We start from the raw sequence: 21,082 nt of genomic DNA, 5'->3' as shown, positions 1-21,082 counted from the left end.
TTTGCCTTACCAACCACTTATTGTCTTTGCTTGATTGGTTTGATTATGCTCGTCCGCCACGAGCATAATCAACGTATGCTCAGGCTATGCTCGTCCAAGCTACGGTCTTCACCACCACCACTAACCCATCCTAATGAACGGGGGGGAAAGGAATGATGACCAACCACTTGGACGGTCGGGGATTGAATGCCGACTTGCATGAGGCGAGACCGTCGCTCTTACCGTCCAACAGCGACTAGAAGACGAATTACTGAATTACTCTTGTTGTTGTCGGTATTCGAGAGGAGGAGGAGGAACTACTGCCACTTCTTTCTCTTTCTTGTTCTTCTTGGCCTCTGTGAATCTCTTATTTAAGGGTCAACTTGTAATTAAATTCTTTAATTTTTCCCGTTTTTGTCAAGGGTTAAATAAAAAAATACTTTTTTTTTTTTAATGAAGAAGCAATATTCAAAGACGAGTGAGTACGGGAATGAAGTACAAATTCAAGGAGTTGTGAATTCTTTGAAGACAGATGCGGCAGCAAGATGGTGGTGTGAGCTGAGCAAGAGGTTGCTTAAGGTGTGTTGCTTCCCACCTCTATCAGTGCTAAGGTGCTCCAGTTCTCACAGGTCCTCTGACTAGTGCAGTGGTCGTCGAGGACCTGGCCCTCTCACAACTCCGGGAGACGACGCCTCTCTGAGCACATCCGAGAAACGACGCCTCTCTGAGCACGTCCGGGAGACGAAGCCTGAAAAATTCAGAACCAGAGTGTAACCTTCAATCATCCTAAAGTCGTTGTTTACATCTGTATAATTTTTGAGTGCAATTTAATGTGAACGCAGTGAACTTATGATCTATTATATCCCGTAAGATAATGTTTGTCTTGGAACAAGTAGAGTGTCAGGGAGCGGTTAGCGTGGGAGAGAAGTGTTACAGGTAGCACGCCCCACGACGACTGGATCTCCATGACACTGAGACGGTAAGTGAACTAAGAGTCATGTAAGTTAGACAATCGACTTGCTAATGGTCCTGGACGGACCGAAACGTCGTCGTCTGCTCATCTTATGGTGTGTGGTTTCGTCATCAAGTGAACTAAGAATTCTCAGTTGTGGGAACCGACCTGTGAGATTTATATTTATTTAATTTATATGAATTTATATTTACGTTAATTTATATACTTCGATAGCAATTTGTATAATGATAAGTGGACTGTATTTCTGCAATAATCTCATAATCTCACAAATCGATCCTCTACACATTAGGGGGGGGGGTTATTAAATTAATATATATATGCAGCCAATCAAACTACAGAAATAACTACATACATTAAAGAGGTTCCTTATCTTATAGTACAGCAGGTTAGTCCACCAGGTATAACTAGGGTGTAGACACCAAATTATCCTCTTTGAGGTAGCTTCCATATCACCCAGTAACTGGTGCACAAATCTTGCATCCTCGTCTTGACCTGTCAAAAGTGCGCTAGCTGTGAAGCCAGATACCTATATATGACAAGTATATCAGAGAAAACAGTACATGGAACATGAAGACCTGGCTTAATTACCTTTAGTTTGAGGCTTCCATGTGATCTAACCGGATCACCCTATATAATGACATTAATGGCCACTAATGATTAATAATGGGTTTCGGAAAGAACACTTAACTTGATTTGTTGACAGCGTGTTGACAGATGGTACACCTTTGGTATCCATAACACTACGTCCAAGTAAAATTAACAGGAACCGAATTTGCTCCCGTGTGAGCCTCTGGTCTCGTATAACAACAATGGCTGCCCTCCTTCCCCACTGACGCCTGGCCTACTTTGTCCAGATTTCAGAAAGTGATAGAAGGGTCACATTTACTCTACTTTAATATTGATAATTAAGTTAATTTATATAAGATGTTTTTATGATGGTAAAGTCCAAAGACTAATGTATTTAAGAATAATTCCCAGCAGAATAGCTGGTGAATTATAATAGTATGTGGTGATGATATCCCGTTTTCTTTAGACGGTAATTCCACTACAAGTTACGTTTTCTATGGGTAACTTGTTTATACAATACAGCTATTATCTGTATGATTATTAAATGGTGTCGGATTTTCCGACATAATTCCCCAGGGGGCTGCTCACGGGTCGAAGTCCTATTTAGAACAGACGAACACCGATACTCCTCCTTCGAATTATTTGATTAATTTGATGTTAGTTGTTAGTAATCACACATTTGTGTGTCTGTTCGTACAGGACGGATGTCCCGTACTAGAGTTGCAGGGGTTAGAAGTCTAATGCAATTTCATTTCCCTGTCAACTCTTGAAAGGCTAATATTCAAGCCTTATTACATATTATTTAACCCAGAAGACTGGATGTGATCAAGTACTACAGTCAAGTATGATTCAGGGACTGCAGTGAGATCAGTGACATCAGATATAACTTGAAGTTTGTTCAGGTAACTGGTCACTGATATATAAACACTGAGGCCCATGGAATACATCTTGATTAAATAATAAATGTATCAAATCAGTCATCAGATTTATTGGGGTTTAATTTAGTTAATTGATTCAGAAGATTGAATAGCTCATCATTAAAGTAAAGTATGGTTCTGAGACTGCAGTGGGTTCAGTGACATTGGTCGCAGTGACTTGTAGCTGTTTTAGGCTACTGTTCACTGATTTGCCACTGAGGCCTCATGAACTCATCTTCAGCTTCAAATGATGATACTAACATCAACCTCTGTTGGTATAGTCAACTGTAATCTCCTTAGTATAATGCTACTGGAGAAATATAATCAGCTGACAAATTTAGATTTCTACTGGTATTGTTTATCTGCAGGCATAGGTCTCCTCAAGCTTGATACTGGGCCTGAGAGTAATTTACCTCCTGCAGAGTTTAACATGGTTATACCCTGATATTTAGTAGGGCTACCGATGAATCGATGACAATAGTCTGTCCCTACAAGGAGACCGAAGTCGGTGAGGTGATCAGACTTAATATTATCTGCCAATTTTATTCCTCTATTTCTCAGGAATTTGGCTGTTGCTCTCAGACCTTGAACTTGTAGGTCTACTGGTATTTTGTCCACCACAATGGCTTGTACTCTACAGACGTACCTGCCTAAACGTACTGATGGTTGTACCACCTGGTAGACTTGAGGTCCTGCATCTGTTACAAACCCTGAGATGTTGAATGACATCTGGGCTACAGGCCTTAATTGTAGTTCATCTGCCAACTTTTTAGTGATATATGTTCTCTGGGATCCTTGGTCAAACAACCCACGGGTATGGACCTTGGCCCTCTTATTCAGGATGGTAATTTGGGCAGTAGGCAAAGTCGTATTACCTTTAGACTTTGCCGATTGGACACTCTTTGTTGGTTGCACCTTGCAGTACTGTACTGTGGTGGGAATGCTATCTTCCACCTTGGGGTTTGGAGACGTTGTTTTGGTGTCTCTGCACAATGCTGCATGGTGCTGACCTTTGTTACACCTATTACAGGTGTGTAATTGGGTATCACAGTCCTTGATGTTATGTTTCCTGAGGCACCTCGTGCAATGTTGCAAATCCTTGAGTCGCTCAACACGGGCGTCACTATCAGGAAAATTAGGGCAGTGGTACATTGAATGTTTCTCATTGCAGAACAAACATGTTCCATAGCTTCCAGTACCCTTTGGTGTCACGTTCTTGGGTGACACAGTAACTATAGGCTTGGAGGGTCCCACTGCATATACGCCCACATTGCCACTGTTCCACTTTGGTGTTGAATTATATTGTCTAGATTGATTTGGAGTACCTTTGGTACTCTGTGGTTTACTATTATTGGTTTCTGAGGGTTTACTTGGTGGTTTTAATTTGTCATGTGTTCGTAATTGATGAACTACTGACTTTAAACCTTCAGATATTTCATTCATAGATAAGATGCTTTTATTGTAATGAGCACTCATTTGTCTCAATATGTCCCTAGGTATTTTCTCCTGGACAATTATTTTCAAGACCCACTCAGCCCCGTTTGTATCTGCTGTCAGGCTGAGGGCATTGATCAATGATTCTACCTCCAGCTTGAAGACTTGGAGTGAATCAGCTGAAGCCTCCGGTGGGGGTAAATGCAACAGCTCATGAACTAAATGTGATGTTCTTACTTCTGGATCAGCATAATTATCCTTGAGGAGTTTTACTGCCAGATCATAGCCGTCATTAGTTAATCTCAGATGGGATACTACTGTTTTAGCCTCACCTGATAATTGGCCTTGCAAATAAGAGAATTTACTACTCTTTGGTAAAGATTGTTTTGAGTCTACAAGGTCAACGAATTTGTTCCAAAATTCGTCCCAATCTTCCTCATCTTTTCCTGAGAAAGTGGGTAAATTAATTGGAGGGAGTCGAGCTTCTGCTTGACTCGTATTAGATGCAACTGTTGTTGTTGTTGCTGTTGCCTTGTTCTGGGCAATTAATTTGACATAAGGCTGTAACGTGGCCTGAGTGTGATCTTCATAATTCGCAAGATCAACCATAATGTCGTCTATTTCTGTTTCTGATAAATTGGTGTTGGCAAGTTCAGCCACATATGTTGCTATTTGACATTTGATTTGCTCAAATTTACCTGCAGCTGCTTGATAATAGCTTTCCAGGTCAGCATAATCAACTTGAGATTGTTGTGACAAATCTTCACATTTCTTGATCTGTCTTGTTAAGTGGCCTTTAAGACCTGCAAGGGTTCTTTTCATTCTCCCTGCATTATCCATACTGGCTCGTTGGTGAAGCCTTGTGGGACTTGTACTTGGGCTGCTCATAATACTGAACAAACACTAATGGTAGCCTAGGGTAAATTCTGCACTCACTAGGCAATAATCCTACCTCTACTAGAGGTTAGCACTTAAAATTAATACACATTATATATATACAATCATACACACTAATGATTTGAGTGATAAACCAGTGTCACTGGAAGTACCTTTAGGTTAGCTCTTCTATATCACCCTAGGATGGTAGAGACACTAATTAATCACTCAAAGGTGTAATGATCATAAGTAAATTATTATATATACAACTCAACTCGAGTTGATAAAAATTACACCCAAAATAGGGTTTGCACCTTTCATTAATGGTGTTAGGTTGTTGAATATAGTACAACTGACTATGGTAATAATGGGACTAGGATGAACGATAATAGTTCAACTAGTCAGTATCCTACCCTGTTGTGGGTTGGCAATTAGTAAATATTATACTGTGATCACTAGTGCAATTTATATTAAATAATTCTCTATTTTGGAGAAATAATATACACAATTATTGATAATAGCCTCTTAATTAGCCTCTATGAAACTTCTAATATTATCTAGAAGTATTAAATATTATTAGTGACCTCGCGAAATAAAGTCCACAAAATTCGTAGATAATCTCTCGCGAAATGTAACACCACGAAATCCGTGAACAATCTCGCGAAGACACAGTCACTAATTTGGCTGGATTCTATATTAGCGCTGTCATTTCACGAAATAACACGCCACCAAATATCTGTGGGTGTGCATGAAACCGCTGACGAAGCTGAACTGGGCTGAGGGAGGCTCCTGAGCTCCCTCGAGGCTACGCTGCCGTCTTGACTGCTGGCTTTGTTTAAGGGGGCGTCTGGTTGGCATCTGGGTCCAAAAATGCAAAAATGAAAACTCATTCGATTTCAATCAAACTTTTTTGACAAGTTCTATATAAAAAGTGTTTCATCTGGTCCAAGTTTCAGCATTGTAGCATAAATAGGAAGGGAGAAAAAAAATATTGAAGTAGTTGTAAAAATTATGCAAAAATGGTCAAAATCGATTATCAATCAAAAGTGTCAACTGAAATCATAACTACAACTCTTTGCTATCACAATAGCATATATTAAACAAATATTATTATTAGTTTAATTGGAAAAAAATTTTAAGGGAAAAAAAAAAAAAAGGATTTTTTTTTCTTTTTTTTTTTAAATATTTTTTTTTTTTCATTTTTTTTTGGGCGATTTGCATCAAACTTACACACCTGACTGTACGTAAGCCTATCTGTAAGGATGCCAATTTTGGAGAAAATTGGTTGATGTCAACCCCAGCCACAGATTTTAGAACCTTAGACTTTATTCATTTCTGTTTTTTTTTCAATTGACACAAACGTTTACAAAACTCATTCTTTTTTTATTCAATTTACATGAAACTTACACAGTATATGTGGAGGGCATGTCTCTACATTGGGGGGCTTTCATTTTTCTCTAAGTTCATTTATTGATTTTATAATAGCAATAAACATGCCATATTTGCAAAAAAAATTTGGGGAACTTTGAACATTTGTATTAGGAAAACTAAAGATGTTTTGGAAATTCTAAATCCCCAAATCCTTTATTATATGCTAATGTGTCAGAAAAGTGTCACAGAATAATTTTATCTGAAACGTGTGTTCTGAAGTGTGGACTTGAAAATGTGTAAAAAACGTTCAAAAAAAAAAAAAAAAAAAAAACTCCCTTTCTATTTACGCTGCAGTACTGAAACTTGGGACAATTTAAGCACTTTTCATATACAACTAGAAAAATAATATTGGTTGACATTGAACAACTTTCATTATAATAACCAGACGCCCCCTTAAATAACACTGCACTAGTATATTTAATGAATCCACTGGTTAACTGGTTCATCCGGTACTAAGATGACCAAATGTGGGTTCATAGGACCGAATATTCCGGTTCCGAAGGTCCAAATAATGTGGGAACCGACCTGTGAGATTTATATTTATTTAATTTATATGAATTTATATTTACGTTAATTTATATACTTCGATAGCAATTTGTATAATGATAAGTGGACTGTATTTCTGCAATAATCTCATAATCTCACAAATCGATCCTCTACACATTAGGGGGGGGGGTTATTAAATTAATATATATATGCAGCCAATCAAACTACAGAAATAACTACATACATTAAAGAGGTTCCTTATCTTATAGTACAGCAGGTTAGTCCACCAGGTATAACTAGGGTGTAGACACCAAATTATCCTCTTTGAGGTAGCTTCCATATCACCCAGTAACTGGTGCACAAATCTTGCATCCTCGTCTTGACCTGTCAAAAGTGCGCTAGCTGTGAAGCCAGATACCTATATATGACAAGTATATCAGAGAAAACAGTACATGGAACATGAAGACCTGGCTTAATTACCTTTAGTTTGAGGCTTCCATGTGATCTAACCGGATCACCCTATATAATGACATTAATGGCCACTAATGATAAATAATGGGTTTCGGAAAGAACACTTAACTTGATTTGTTGACAGCGTGTTGACAGATGGTACACCTTTGGTATCCATAACACTACGTCCAAGTAAAATTAACAGGAGCCGAATTTGCTCCCGTGTGAGCCTCTGGTCTCGTATAACAACAATGGCTGCCCTCCTTCCCCACTGACGCCTGGCCTACTTTGTCCAGATTTCAGAAAGTGATAGAAGGGTCACATTTACTCTACTTTAATATTGATAATTAAGTTAATTTATATAAGATGTTTTTATGATGGTAAAGTCCAAAGACTAATGTATTTAAGAATAATTCCCAGCAGAATAGCTGGTGAATTATAATAGTATGTGGTGATGATATCCCGTTTTCTTTAGACGGTAATTCCACTACAAGTTACGTTTTCTATGGGTAACTTGTTTATACAATACAGCTATTATCTGTATGATTATTAAATGGTGTCGGATTTTCCGACATCAGTGACACTCACCACAACATTATGTCCCAAAGGATTTTACCTGTGCGTGACAAGCAGATGGTCAATTGATTTGCAAATTTGATTGAATGAACGATCAAAGCCTGTAAATTTTCATTTTTGCTTTTGAAGGAATTGTTGAATGGTGTGGTCTGATCTGGGCAAGGATTTATTAAGTATTGGGTAAGACATTGACTATTATAAGAGTTGAGGGCACTGGCTTTGTATCTTTGGGGATACTCCTTAATCGTTCCCATTTATGTCCCCCATTTATGCCCTATTCTTTCCCTCTTTTACTCCGTACTCCTCACCTATTTATATTACATACTTGACCTCTCTAATGGTATAAATCCAATACGCCCAGTACAGGGCGAAGTTACAGCCCCACTCCTGTGCCAGGTAAGTCTACTATGGGCTGACCATAGCCCGTGCTACTTGGAACTTTTTGTTCGAAGTAGCGAATCTTAAACAAAAAACAGTACAGGGCGAATAACGGAACTCAATTACGGGTTCACTATAGCCCGTGCTACATGGACATTTCGTTCTGAGTAGCTAAATCTAAAACAACAACAACAACGTACAGGGCGTATTGGAGGCGTAACTCGTCGAACCCTAGACGAGTTAGGTCAGGCTCGGGTACATTCCGATAGGTGTGTTCAGGGGGTTAGGCTAGGTCGGGATTGGCTAAAATTCAATAATCTTAGCCTAGGGTAAATATACGTAACCTAAGTTTGATCAGGCTTGGTTAGATTAGGGGGTAGTTTGAAGTTTTTCCTTGACAATTGATTTAATTCAAATATATTATAATCTCGAGCCCAAGGCGAACTAATGACAGTATTCTGAACATCAGCTTCCTACGAGGTGTGGTGTTGGTGGCGGTGTTGGTGGCCGGCGCCGGCTGGGTCCTCCTCTCCAGCCTGACTTCTGTCCTCCTGCATCCATCTCTGTGCCGTCATCAGTCCGCTTTCTACAACGTCACAGAGCTAAAAGGTGAAGTAGCATGAATTAACACGGGACGGCACCAGTGTCCTCCCGCTGTGGAGGATGATGAAAGTGACTTCTAAACTTATTTGTTTGATAAAGATGGAGAGGGGGGCGGGGAGGGGTTGGCTGATGAAGGGTGGAGGGTGCCGGGTTTCGAACCACGGGAGGATTGAAGACCGTAGTCTATGTTTCCTTCCGTTGTGTAGGTGGGTGGGTTGGACGTTTTGAAAATAGCCCGCGCGCTCGTAAAACACGCTAAAGAGGAGCAAGGAGCTCGTAAGTCACGCTGGTGAGGAGGTAGGATATATAACTTGCTAGTTAATCTACCTCTTTCCCTTACGGGCTATTCATGCCCGTGCCACCTCTTGGGTGGCTTAATCTTCATCAATTAATCTACCTCGTTAGTCGCCCTTGTTCTCTGACTACCTCCATCATAGATCAAACTGATTTAAACTGTATATCGGAGCATATTATCATGAATATCAATAACAATGTAATTACGAAAACGCAGCAGGTGCCCTGACGACATCTTCAAAACATACAGAAATTGTTTGTAAAGTTCTTTGTAAATTATCGGTGATGTCATTTCCATCTATGCTCTTATAGCTTAACCACTTGGCTATGGTGTAGCTTGGGTTGATCATCAGCTTTGGTAGAGGTATCATTACCCAAATTATTTTTCTGCTTCTCGTTTAATTCCGATACTATATTTTCTTACATCGGTAGAAGGAACGGCCTTGCTTTTTTGCAGGATCGACGTTCGATTCCCGATGGTCCAAGTGGTTATATATCTTTTTTTTTGTCCTCTTCTTGTTGGTATTATGTATTTGCATTCTTAAGTGTTTTCCTTGCTTCATTTCTCATGCTTTCCTAACTGGGGAGAACCAGCGTGAACGTCTGTGAGATGAAGAGAGGGATGAGAGGGTTCATGTCTAGTGTTACCACTAGGTAACACTAGGTATAAACTCGCTCCTGCGCCAGGTAAGTCCACTACGACTGACCATAGCCGTGTTATACTTGCCCCGCTCCTGTGCCAGGTAAGTTACGGGCTCACCATAGCCCGTGCTACTTGGCATTTGTTCCGCGTAGCTGAATCTATAACAACAACACCACCACCAGTGTCTGCCACCCACAGGTATCAACGGCAGTGTTGTGGCTGCTGGACGATGTCTGCCTCAGCCTCGCTACTTTCCCCTCATTCCAGACAACCAGAACGGTGAGACTGGCAGCGCTTTCTTGTCTCACATTGTCTCTTGTCTCACACTGGCCCTTGTCTCACATTGTCTCTTGTCTCACACCAGCCCTTGTTTCACATTGTCTCTTGTCTCACACTGGCCCTTGTTTCACATTGTCTCTTGTCTCACACTGGCCATTGTTTCACATTGTCTCTTGTCTCACACTGGCCCTTGTTTCACATTGTCTCTTGTCTCACACTGGCCCTTGTCTCACATTGTCTCTTGTCTCACACTGACCCTTGTTTCACATTGTCTCTTGTCTCACACTGGCCCTTGTCTCACATTGTCTCTTGTCTCACACTGGCCCTTGTCTCACATTGTCTCTTGTCTCACACTGGCCCTTGTCTCACATTGTCTCTTGTCTCACACTGGCCCTTGTCTCACATTGTCTCTTGTCTCACACTGGCCCTTGTTTCACATTGTCTCTTGTCTCACACTGGCCCTTGTCTCACATTGTCTCTTGTCTTACACTGGCCCTTGTTTCACATTGTCTCTTGTCTCACACTGGCCCTTGTCTCACATTGTCTCTTGTCTCACACTGGCCCTTGTCTCACATTGTCTCTTGTCTCACACTGGCCCTTGTCTCACATTGTCTCTTGTCTTACACTGGCCCTTGTTTCACATTGTCTCTTGTCTCACACCAGCCCTGGTCTCACATTGTCTCGTTTCACCCCGCCCTGTGTCTCATCTTTCAATGCGTTCTGTGAGACATGATACATATTGGCTTACAACTCTAATCATATTATTTTGAATAATAGCTAATAGTTTAAATAATAGTAATAGTACTAATGGACCTGATAATAATAGTAATTACTTAATGGACCTGATATATATTAATGTTGCGTTGTGAACTGTAGTTATAAGGGTGTTAGAATACACTAGTGTGTGACTAAAATGGAGGGAGACTATAGAAAGCGGAAGCAGAAAATGGAAGGGTGAATGGAGGGGGAGACTATAAACTTCACTCTCTTTCCTCCCCAGATTGTACGTTGCCTTACGTTACGATAAACAGAGGTGGGCGAATAGGCAACGAGATCTGCCAGTACATGTCGCTAGCTGTTTTGAGAGTGATGTTCGGTGTGAGGGTAAGTTGTGTCTCAACTTAGTCTCTCTTGGTGGTAAGTTATGACCCGTCAGTCACTCTTGTGGGGTAAGTTATGACCCGTCAGTCACTCTTGGGGGTAAGTTGTGACTTTCAACCCCTCCTGGTGTCCTCATTCTCTCTCACAGTCTCCCAGTCATAAGTATGGCCTTTCACAATGATAATTGTGATGATAATATTAATACTAATATTTCAAATAATAATAATTATAATTTTGCTGGGAACAAGTCACAACAATGGGCTGACACTAGGAGGCTAACAGACATAATAGTGGTTTTTGTGTATTATCCTCTACCACTGAGGTGGCCACACATTTACAGTGCTAACCAGCATATATATATATATATATATATATATATATATATATATATATATATATATATATATATATATATATATATATATATATATATATATATATATAATATATTCTGTCCTCCGTGGACAGGGTTAGGGGATCTTTTAAGCATATAGTTCAGTGATTGAACAATCAACAACAGAAAATTATATATATATATATATATATATATATATATATATATATATATATATATATATGTATATATATAAATAATATTCTCCTCACGGTATTCACCATAATGTTGAATTATGCTTTCAGGTCTTGGTGAATTTGTTTTCATCTGATATTTGTTTAAGTATCCTCTCTGTCATTGCAAAGATGTCAATAGTATCATGCTTTGAAATGATAGCATGTAATGATATTCCAACGAAATTAATTTCAAATCTGTTTCAGGCCTCCATCCACCAAGAGATGCACAAGTACATCAGTCAGTTCTTCTCCCGGCTGACGCTTCCCGTTGAGGACCACGCCTGCTTCCTCAATTACTCCAGACAAATTCACTTCGATGACCTCTACCGAACTCTTGTGGCGAACGACAGCCCCAGCGGCCCCGCGCTGCCGGGCCCGCGCATGCCCCGCCCCTACCCGATCAACGAGTCCCTCTATGTCTACAACAATCCTTGTCCCCCGGATCTCTTGCTCCCGTTCAGAGAGCAGTTTCGACAAGAGTTTACTTTCGGGAGTGACATTGTAGGGAAGGCCAGAGCCCGCGTTGACGCAGCCATCAACAGCCTAGGTTATCTTGCCAACGAAACTGTTACCAAAATCACAGTCCATGTTCGTAGGAAAGATTATATCGCGTTTCTTAAGGAGAAATTCAGCCTAGAACCGGCACAGACATCTTATTTTCAGCGAGCATTTGATTTCTTCAGGGAAAGGTAAGTTACAGTAGCCTATTGGTTTTAAATTTACGATCACATCATTTTTTTTTCCTCCGTCACAAACTATCCAGAGCTGCATACAGGCCCCATCCTCCCCAAGACGAGTTCATAAAGGTTAACTATTATTATTATTAACATCTTTATTAACAAAATTAATTACAATTTTGCCTAATCTGAGGATTTTGATAGTCTTATTAAAGTGAGGATAATGCTGGTATTCACTGTCACGCAGGACAGAGGGTCATACATAAGATAATAGGTCTAAACTGTAGGCTGAAGCACATATATATCATGGTTACAATCAATGTTTTAATGTATGGATATGACGAATTGTGTTTAAAAGAATTTTAATAAGTAAATAAATAAATATTATTATAGTTAGGCATATGTTGCTTATAGGTTCTGTTGGAAATTATTTGTATAGTGGGTGAGGTGGTGAACCACATGAGGTGGTGACCCGTGTGGGTGAGGTTGTGACCCGTGTGGGGTGAGGTAGTGAACCATGTTGGTGACCCGCAGGGTACCGGAGCCTGTCTTCCTGGTGACAAGTGACGATCCCAAGTGGTGCCTCGAGAACCTCAAGCACCAAGATGTTATCTACGTTGGTGAGTAGGCCTACCTTAGTGATGGTAGTAGTAGTAGTTAACTAATTGTTATATAAGAAGGTATTCCAGCAGTTCTTGTAGTAATAATGAGAGTAACAGTAGCAGGGGGTGTTAAGACGCCTGTAGATTGCCTACGAGGGGGATATATATAACAATTTACTCTCTCCTCGTTAGGTTCCAACGAGTCTGTGGTGGACCTGGCCCTCCTCACCCTGGGCGACCACCACGTCATGACGGACGGCACCTTCGGCTACGTCGGCGCCTTCCTCGGCAGGGGAATCATCGTTTACCCTCGATCTGAAAATAGTTGGCCCTTCTTCCGCTGCATCAACTCTACCATCTACCAACCGATCTCTAGAGATTAGTGGGAGTAGGCCATCTACCACCAGGGGTTAATGATGGAGGCCTGGTCAAGGACCAGGCTGCGGGGACGCTAAGCTCCGAAATCATCTCAAGATAACCTCAAGACATGTGACGCTGTCTCAACGTGGTCACTCTTCCAGTTACTGGTCAGACCCAGCTATGCTTAACCTACCTGAGGGAGAGGCCCGCGTGTCATGTACAGCACCCCAATCTACCTGTTGCTGTGTGCTCTCTTGAAATATCAGTGAAGTAATGTAAAAAGTTTAATTTGACCCTTTGCATACGCAGGTTTTCACGATGAAGGGAAATTTGTCAAAACTAACTAACTGTGAATGTAAGCCAGGCGTGAACTTGCAGACCAGGAGAGTAAAAGGCATTACACCTTGAGCACGGCCCTCCAGGCCATGTTACAAAAAATGGAGATTGCTAGTAGCAAAATCAGTCCCATGACCCTCTGAACGGCTAGTACAAACGGAGACTTAAATGAGTGTTATTATGTATTCTGTGATTAAGTGCCTCTTGAAATTACCTCACGACCTAAGGTCAGACACTTGCTACTGAGGTTAAGTAGTACTCTAGAAAATCCGAAGAATCGATGTCCATGTCTGCCGCAGAGGCAAGTGGTGGTGAGTGGAATAAGGTGCTCAGGGAGCGGCAGCAGGACGGAGGGTATACTAGCCGAAGGTTGAATGACACCCCATGTACGGTGTGGCTATGCGTGATCACAGGACCATGGGGATATAAATTTAAGAGAGTGAGTTGTGTGTGTGTGTGGTGTACGAAGTTATTTACTTTGTCGGCAGCTGGACAGTGGTAACGGCAGGGAGACAGGATCATACTTGACAGCATTAATACAACATTAATTCTGAAACACTTGCGGTGTACAGGAGTAATTCTGAAACACTTGTTGTGTACAGGAGTAACGTTATTTGTAATTCCTGTTATGAAACTCTTGCTGTCCAATTTGAAAGTGGGGTTTTCAACTGACTGAAGACTTAACTTTGGATGAAGAATATTACTCTGTCTTGGCTTCTTAGTTACAATTTGAATTTTAATTTTCTTCAACAAAACCTGCTATCTGAAAAGATATCAGATATCACATCTGAGAAGTGACATCTACATTAGCAGTGCCATCCATCATCATACTATTATGCAAGAAGAGTCACACATCTTTGGATCATCCAATAAACTCAGCACTCCTAGATGTTACTACTGCTCGACTTAGACTCGGTTATAATTATCTCTGTGAGTTTGCATTAGCTCTTGATGTAGACCTGACAAAATGTAAACTCTATCAAGAACATTTTCGTACACACTCCGTCACTGTGTGCTGGAGTCTGAAACGATACGTGAATTTAGAAACAACTCTATAATAAATGTTCAAGAAATGGGTAAATATTTAATTTCAAATGATCTACTACCAGAAACTTTAGCTAAATATCCCCCAGGTTGCTAGCTGGAGGCAGTAACAGAGTGATTGTAACCTCTCCACCGCTGCCCACTGGATGGGGGGCGGTGTGCAGGATAAACATATGAATTGTGACACTAGCCCTCCACATATGTAAGTTGCTTAATTTAGAAACTGTATTTGTGGTTGCTCTCGAACTCATTGATGATGTAACATACATTAAATTTTGTAACTAGCTTACCAACCAGTTGAGTTATGTATTAATTCAACTAGAAAATGTATTTTCTTTGATTAAATTTTCATAGAGAACGAATCAATATGAACGGTAACTATTATATCTGTAATTCGACATGTAGCCTTTCCCCCCCAACAATACTGGCAGGGTAATCGGTTAATAATTACATGAATATGTATATATATTCTTGTACTTTTACAAGGTTGTTAAAGAGAGCACAAAACGTATACCAGTTTCTACGTCATAAGTCTGTTTCTAAAGTTAGAGAGACAACGAAGAGAAACTGCGCTCAACAGATTAATTTTGATTGCCGATTTATGTTAGGTAATTATGTCTCGTAGATAATTTAGTTTTAGATCCACAGGCACAGATATGCCTGGTATATGCGTCTAGTATTCGGATAGATGGGTGAATAATATATTATTTCTAAGGTAGAGGGAGTTATATAGTATCAGATTTTAGAGAGAATGCTTACAATTTTATGAACCGTTTTGTTACATTTTTTGTTGTCAATGTGAACACCAAGGAATTTCCCTTCTCAATTTGGGCATTGTTTATTCTTAGTTAAATTTCATTGGTTGACGTGTTTCCAAACAACATATAGTAATTTTTTTTTAGTGTTAAGGGTGAGTTTGTTAGTAGTTAGCAATAAATGAAGTTTTTGTTTTTTTATTAGTTGGATAATCATAGTTAGAATAAGTGGGTTAGTGTTTGAGAAAACGAAGGTTGTGTCATCAGCAAATAGTGTCGCTTAAGGTGCTGCGGGTCACCCAAAGCACCACCAGCATTTTGGATCACAAGTCAAACCTGGTTCCAGGCTTGACCTTGACCTTGGGGAGTAGAAGAATTCCCAGTTTACACTCCAGGTATATGAGAAAGACGAATGGACCAAGTATACTACTCTGTAGTACACCAATATTAATTGTTAGTGTGGGAGAAGTAACATAGTTTACAGAAACATACTGGTGTCTGTCACTGAGGTAAGACTACAGCGGGTTTTCTTCCTATTGTGGGTGTTGTATATGCTGCTATGGTGGACTGTTCCCTCACAGGATGAGTGGCGCTGCCCAATTAACTCGCCCCTCGGGACAAAATTAAACAAATAAAATTAATCAGATGTGGGAAGTGACCCCCGTTTCCATAGTTTTCTGTTATAAGAAGGTTATTGTTGTTAACAGTGCCAAAACCCTTAGGCATGTCAACACACTGACGTATGGGGGGTAGAATTCATATTTCTTTTCAAAAGCTGCATGTAGCAAGTCAAGCATGTTGATTACAAACATCACTGGTGTTTTGTTATGATCTGAAGCCATATTAGCGAGGGCTAAGAATATTATGTTTAGCCAGGGTGGAGTAAATAATAATATTTTATTTACAAGAAGGTACAATGGGTTGGTGAGCTTACATAAGAGTGGTATTTGTACATTCTTGTAAAGCCACTATAACACGCACAGCGTTTCGGGCAGTCTTGTCCTGCGGGAAAATCTGCTTGTCCATTAGCTTTTGAAATATTTTGGACAAAGTGGGTGGAACTTTTAGAATTGGTCTAAAGATGTTTATGTCAGTGAGATCTTCACTGTTTCAAGATATCAGTGAAGGTCCGGAGTTCAAGTGTTTTATTGTAGAGTGCGACTATGGCCGGTGCTACGACACTCGAGGTGGTATCTCAGAAATGTTACTTAATTTAGTTTTGAGACGATTATATATATTAATATCTAAAGATCAAGTTGGAGATAGATAGAAAGACTCGGGCTAGCTAGCTGGCCGAGATATAGTCGGTGACGTTAATTTGGGATGTTGGGATTTTTATTTGCTGGGATAATGTTATACATTTTATAACATTTGCAAGGCATGTGCTAATTGATGGATAGAAACTTTTTAATTTAGAATCGGTGTGAGTGGGCGATATTGCGTCATTGCACCATCACTAGGTAGGGGATATTGTTTTATTCGAGTTCTTCTTTGACCCCAATATATAGGAAATTGTTGTCAATGTTTTGAATAAATTAAATTTGTTTTCATAATAGCTTATTTTGGATCATTTTTGTGATCTTTGATCGATCTTTTTGCCGTTTCCTTGAAATCGATTCAAAGTTTGGATTTCTTCTCATATTCATGCTTTTTATTATTTTAAGTCTGCTTTTAGTAAAGCATGGGTTGTTGAGCCTTTTTGTTGACTTGTTTAACAACCACGGGACAGTGCGTCTTATAGAGAACCTAAAATTTTGTAAAGGCATGTTTGCACACCTGGACTGATGCTTGTCATTCTGCCGAGTTCACTCTCCCAGCTTACGTTGCCAAAAGCAGCAAAAAAGTGGCTAACGAAAAAAAAGGAGACAGCCCCGTTCCTGTGCTAGGTAAGTCCACTACGGGCTCACCATAGTCCGTGCTGCTTGGAATTTTTTGTTCCGAGTAGCTGAATTTAAAACAACAACCACAACATGCTAACGAAAGCGATCATTGTTCCGCCTTAAGCTAACTATTATTTGTTTTAACAGTGGTTTGATAATGGTAATTAGAAGAAAAGTCGGGACGATGTTGTGTTGTTCTATCGGTGATTACTGCCGAGGTTAGTGGAAAGGTCCTGTTTCTCCAAGTGTTGTTTAACAGTTAAGAACGTGGCCTAGCCGGTACTTAATCATTATGCTTGACATTCTGGGATCTGGCATAACTTATTGACCCATTGATTATGGAAACTTATCTGGAACAAGAACTGGAACTTATCATTCCAGTTCTTGAGCTTGGGCGAGGAGGCTTCAGCTCCCCTGAACCCGCTTTGCCTGGGTTCGTTTTCGTAGTCGGGGAGGATTGACTAGGTGCCAATCCTTAACTGTAGCCTCTGTTCACCCAGCAGTGAATGGGTACCTGGTTGTTAAACGATTTGGCGGGCAGTATTCCGGGGAAAATTAGGATTTAAGAACTTGCCCAAAACGCTATGCGTGCTGGTGACTGTACAAGAATGTAAGAACTCTTGTAAATATAAATAAAAAATAGTAACTGCGAGAGCTGGTTTGATAGCGAGAAACAGAAATGGCTTGAAACGATTTTTTCACCTAATGTCTCTGTTCACCTTACAGTAAATATGTATTTACACGGGAGTTAGGGAAATGTTGTCGGGTTGCATCCTGAGGAAGTTATCTTGAGATGATTTCGGGGCTTAGTGTCCCCTGAGGCCCCTGTCCTCGACCAGGCCTCCACCCCCAGGAAGCAGCCCGTGACAGCTGACTAACTCCCAGGTACCCATTTACTGCTAGGTAACAGGGGCATCAGGATGAAAGAAACTCTGCCTATTGTTTCTCGCCGGCGCCCGGGATGGAACCCGGGACCACAGAATCACGCGTCCAGTGTTTTGTCCGCTCAGCCACCGGCTCCCCGGAAGGTTAGTAGTTCGACCTTGATGGGGGAAGGGAAGGGAAGGGAAGGGGGGGGGAATGATCCTCAATGCAAGCCTAAAGAAGCGATTTTTTTTTGTTTTTCCTGCCCGAAACGCTTTGCGTAATAGTGACTTTAGGCATTGTATGTACTAGCTCTATCTATAAATCCGTCAACTTTTGTATCTTACCTTGTATGTATGTACTTTACCTGCATAAAAATTTGTATTCGTATTTGAATTGAGTGGCATACGCCGATGACGTCACGTCCTCCAGCTGTGGCGCCGGACCAGAGGGGAGTTTGTCGCCCTGGCTAGCTCCAGGGGGGATAGGGGGGGGGGACACCACCTCCATCATTGTCAACATGGTTAATGTTAACCCCGCCCGATGAAATGGTGTTCTTGGTTCCCTGCACCCCCTTGTTTTTTTGTTGATAATCATTGTTGCTTGTTTGGTAACACTGCTTGGACTTGGGAAACTTGCGTCTGGCAGCGTGGCCGTCTAATAAAGGCGGGCAAGTGTGGGGTGAAGTTTTGATTGTTTAGCGTTGATCTTGTTTTTTATAACATGTTTGGTCTCCACGTCCTTACCTGCCGAGTGATGATAAACTATCAGATACCAGAACAAGCAGTATCTGCCTTTAGTGGGGTACCGCTGGGAACCCTCAGTCAACCTTAGGTACACACAGAAATCACAATATGGTGATGCATCTAATGAACAAATAGACAAGGGCCGTCATTGGGGTTCGAACCTACGCCCGGGATGATCCAATTCAATTTCTTTACGCGCCTTAGTCGTCTTCGTTAAACATGTCGTGGTATAGTGGACTAAGACGGGTCTGGGATCATCCCGGGTGCAGGTTCGAACGCTCATCATCGCCCTTGTAGATTTGTTCATTTGATGCATCACGCTATTGTGATTTCTGTGTGTATCGAAGTAAGGGCGAAGAGGTAGAACATTTCGTTGACAGATCCCGGCGAAGAACTCTGTAGAACAAGGCAGGTCCTAGTCAATAATGGCTTCGCTAACGGTTATCTTGAAGACGTCTTTAAATGAAAGGTGACACGCCATGCAACCTCTGAAGAATCAACTAACACAACACTTGAACTTCCTATTAGATTGTTTTACATGTACTTCTTTTCCACGGCTCATACAACGGAGGAAAGTGTCCTGAAAGATATTGTTAATAGGAACGTTATCTCCACAGACACAAATCAGAAGGTACAATTAACAATTTACTTCAAAAAACAAGTAGACGGCCAACCTACTTATGAAAAACTCTCCAGACACCAAACAGAACGCCTTAAAAGAGAACAACGTCGTTTATGCCATCACATGCCCACTTGGGGACTGTCAGTTCCAAAGATCTCAGTATATTGGCAAGACAATAACGTCTCTCACTCTCTATGCGATTAACAATGTACAATCAACAGGGCTCCTTCAAGGAGCATATAATCTCCTCACACAACCAGACCATCACCAGAAAAATCTTAATAAGCAACACAGAAATTATCGACAGGTACAACGACAACAGAAGACTCGACATCAGCGAGGTCCTACACATCAAAAAGTCAAAACCAGCAATGAAAAGCTAATTAACACATAATTACATTCTACCCACTTCAAAACCTCGACCCAACACAGAAACAAGAAGCAAGAACATAGAACACGCCCATTAAACACCCCATGTGCCATTGATCAACGTGTTCATCTCAATCTTGTCCTGTATCACCTCACCAGAGGCGAATATAAGCCTTGGCAGGGCATTGAAAACTTGTCTTTGAAAATGTAAGGAGTGCCTTGCGAAACGCTTTCCTAAGCGTCAGACCATAAATATTGTGTGAAAATGAACTTTGTGGAGCAAATTTTTCAACTTCCCTCGACAATGAAGAAAAACATAAGACATATTGAGAAGATCCGTGTTAGAATCATTAATTTTACCCCTTCTGTTATATTCAACAACATATGTTTGCAAGAAAGACTGCTACCAAATAATATTATATAATATATATATATATATATATATATATATATATATATATATATATATATATATATATATATATATATATATATATATATATATATATATATATATATAATATTACCGCAAGGATTATAACAAATTCGGTATTAAGAGTGGAAGCACTGTTATTTTACAGCCTCTCCCCACTCAGAATAGGAGCCGCCGCCCCTGACTGTCCCAACACCTGCACTTCCGGCAACACCATTGCGGTTGTGTAGGGAACCATCAATGTAAATAGTTTGGAGAGGCGGCGCACTATCTCCAGAGTTTCCAGCTGGCTTTTAAGGTATTGCGATTTGCTTCAGGGCGAAACATAGGCCGGTTTTTTAATTACCTTCTTGGATGGGAAGGAAGAGTAATTTAGTAACGGGTAACCCAACACCATGCAGGGAAGTGAGGTTGATGTCTCTATTAATTAAGACTCCTGGTTCAACCTTGACGACGAACGGATGTCTGGACACCTCCTCCTCCTCATCCGCACTGGGAGCCCCTGGATCGCATTGTTTAGCGTTTTGGTTTTGATACTGCCGTTTGGTATTCATATTCAACGGTCCCGAGTGTTACGATGCCTAGCGCACATATCGTCTTGGGTCACAGGATAGTTGATGGATTTTGAGCGTTTTCTGGCAGGTTCTCCCGGCTGGGTGACGGTGTCCGGCGCCGGCTTGGCCGAGAGCTGCCGGGAGTTGGTGGATCTTAGTGGGCTCCTGGTGTGCCCTCAGCTGTGGTGAGCGGCTGGCTTCTGCTCTGCCGGGGAGCACTGGATGACTTTTGCGTTTTCGATGGTGGCCGAGTTTTTTGGTTTTGCTAGCCAGTGTTCTCTGT

At 40.9% G+C, this 21,082-nt stretch overlaps 1 protein-coding gene across 1 annotated transcript; it reads left to right on the top strand.

Moving 5' to 3' along the window:
• The first annotated feature begins 661 nt into the window (after positions 1-661).
• Positions 662-14,607, top strand: LOC123745380 (galactoside alpha-(1,2)-fucosyltransferase 1). The gene is made up of 7 exons (XM_045725881.2): positions 662-958; positions 8,537-8,676; positions 9,806-9,886; positions 10,887-10,990; positions 11,762-12,246; positions 12,769-12,854; positions 13,029-14,607. The coding sequence occupies exons 1-7, from the start codon at positions 945-947 to the stop codon at positions 13,217-13,219; spliced, it is 1,101 nt and encodes a 366-aa protein (XP_045581837.2). The 5' UTR covers positions 662-944; the 3' UTR covers positions 13,220-14,607.
• Positions 14,608-21,082: the final 6,475 nt, after the last annotated feature.

Source organism: Procambarus clarkii, chromosome 44 (genome assembly GCF_040958095.1).
Source record: "Procambarus clarkii isolate CNS0578487 chromosome 44, FALCON_Pclarkii_2.0, whole genome shotgun sequence".
NCBI lineage: Eukaryota > Metazoa > Arthropoda > Malacostraca > Decapoda > Cambaridae > Procambarus > Procambarus clarkii.
This window is presented reverse-complemented; position numbering and strand designations above follow the sequence as displayed.

Coding starts and splice junctions, on each gene's coding strand:
- LOC123745380 (XM_045725881.2), top strand. Junction 10,991..11,761: donor GAGTGATGTTCGGTGTGAGG/GTAAGTTGTGTC, acceptor AATCTGTTTCAG/GCCTCCATCCACCAAGAGAT. Junction 12,855..13,028: donor CCAAGATGTTATCTACGTTG/GTGAGTAGGCCT, acceptor TCTCCTCGTTAG/GTTCCAACGAGTCTGTGGTG.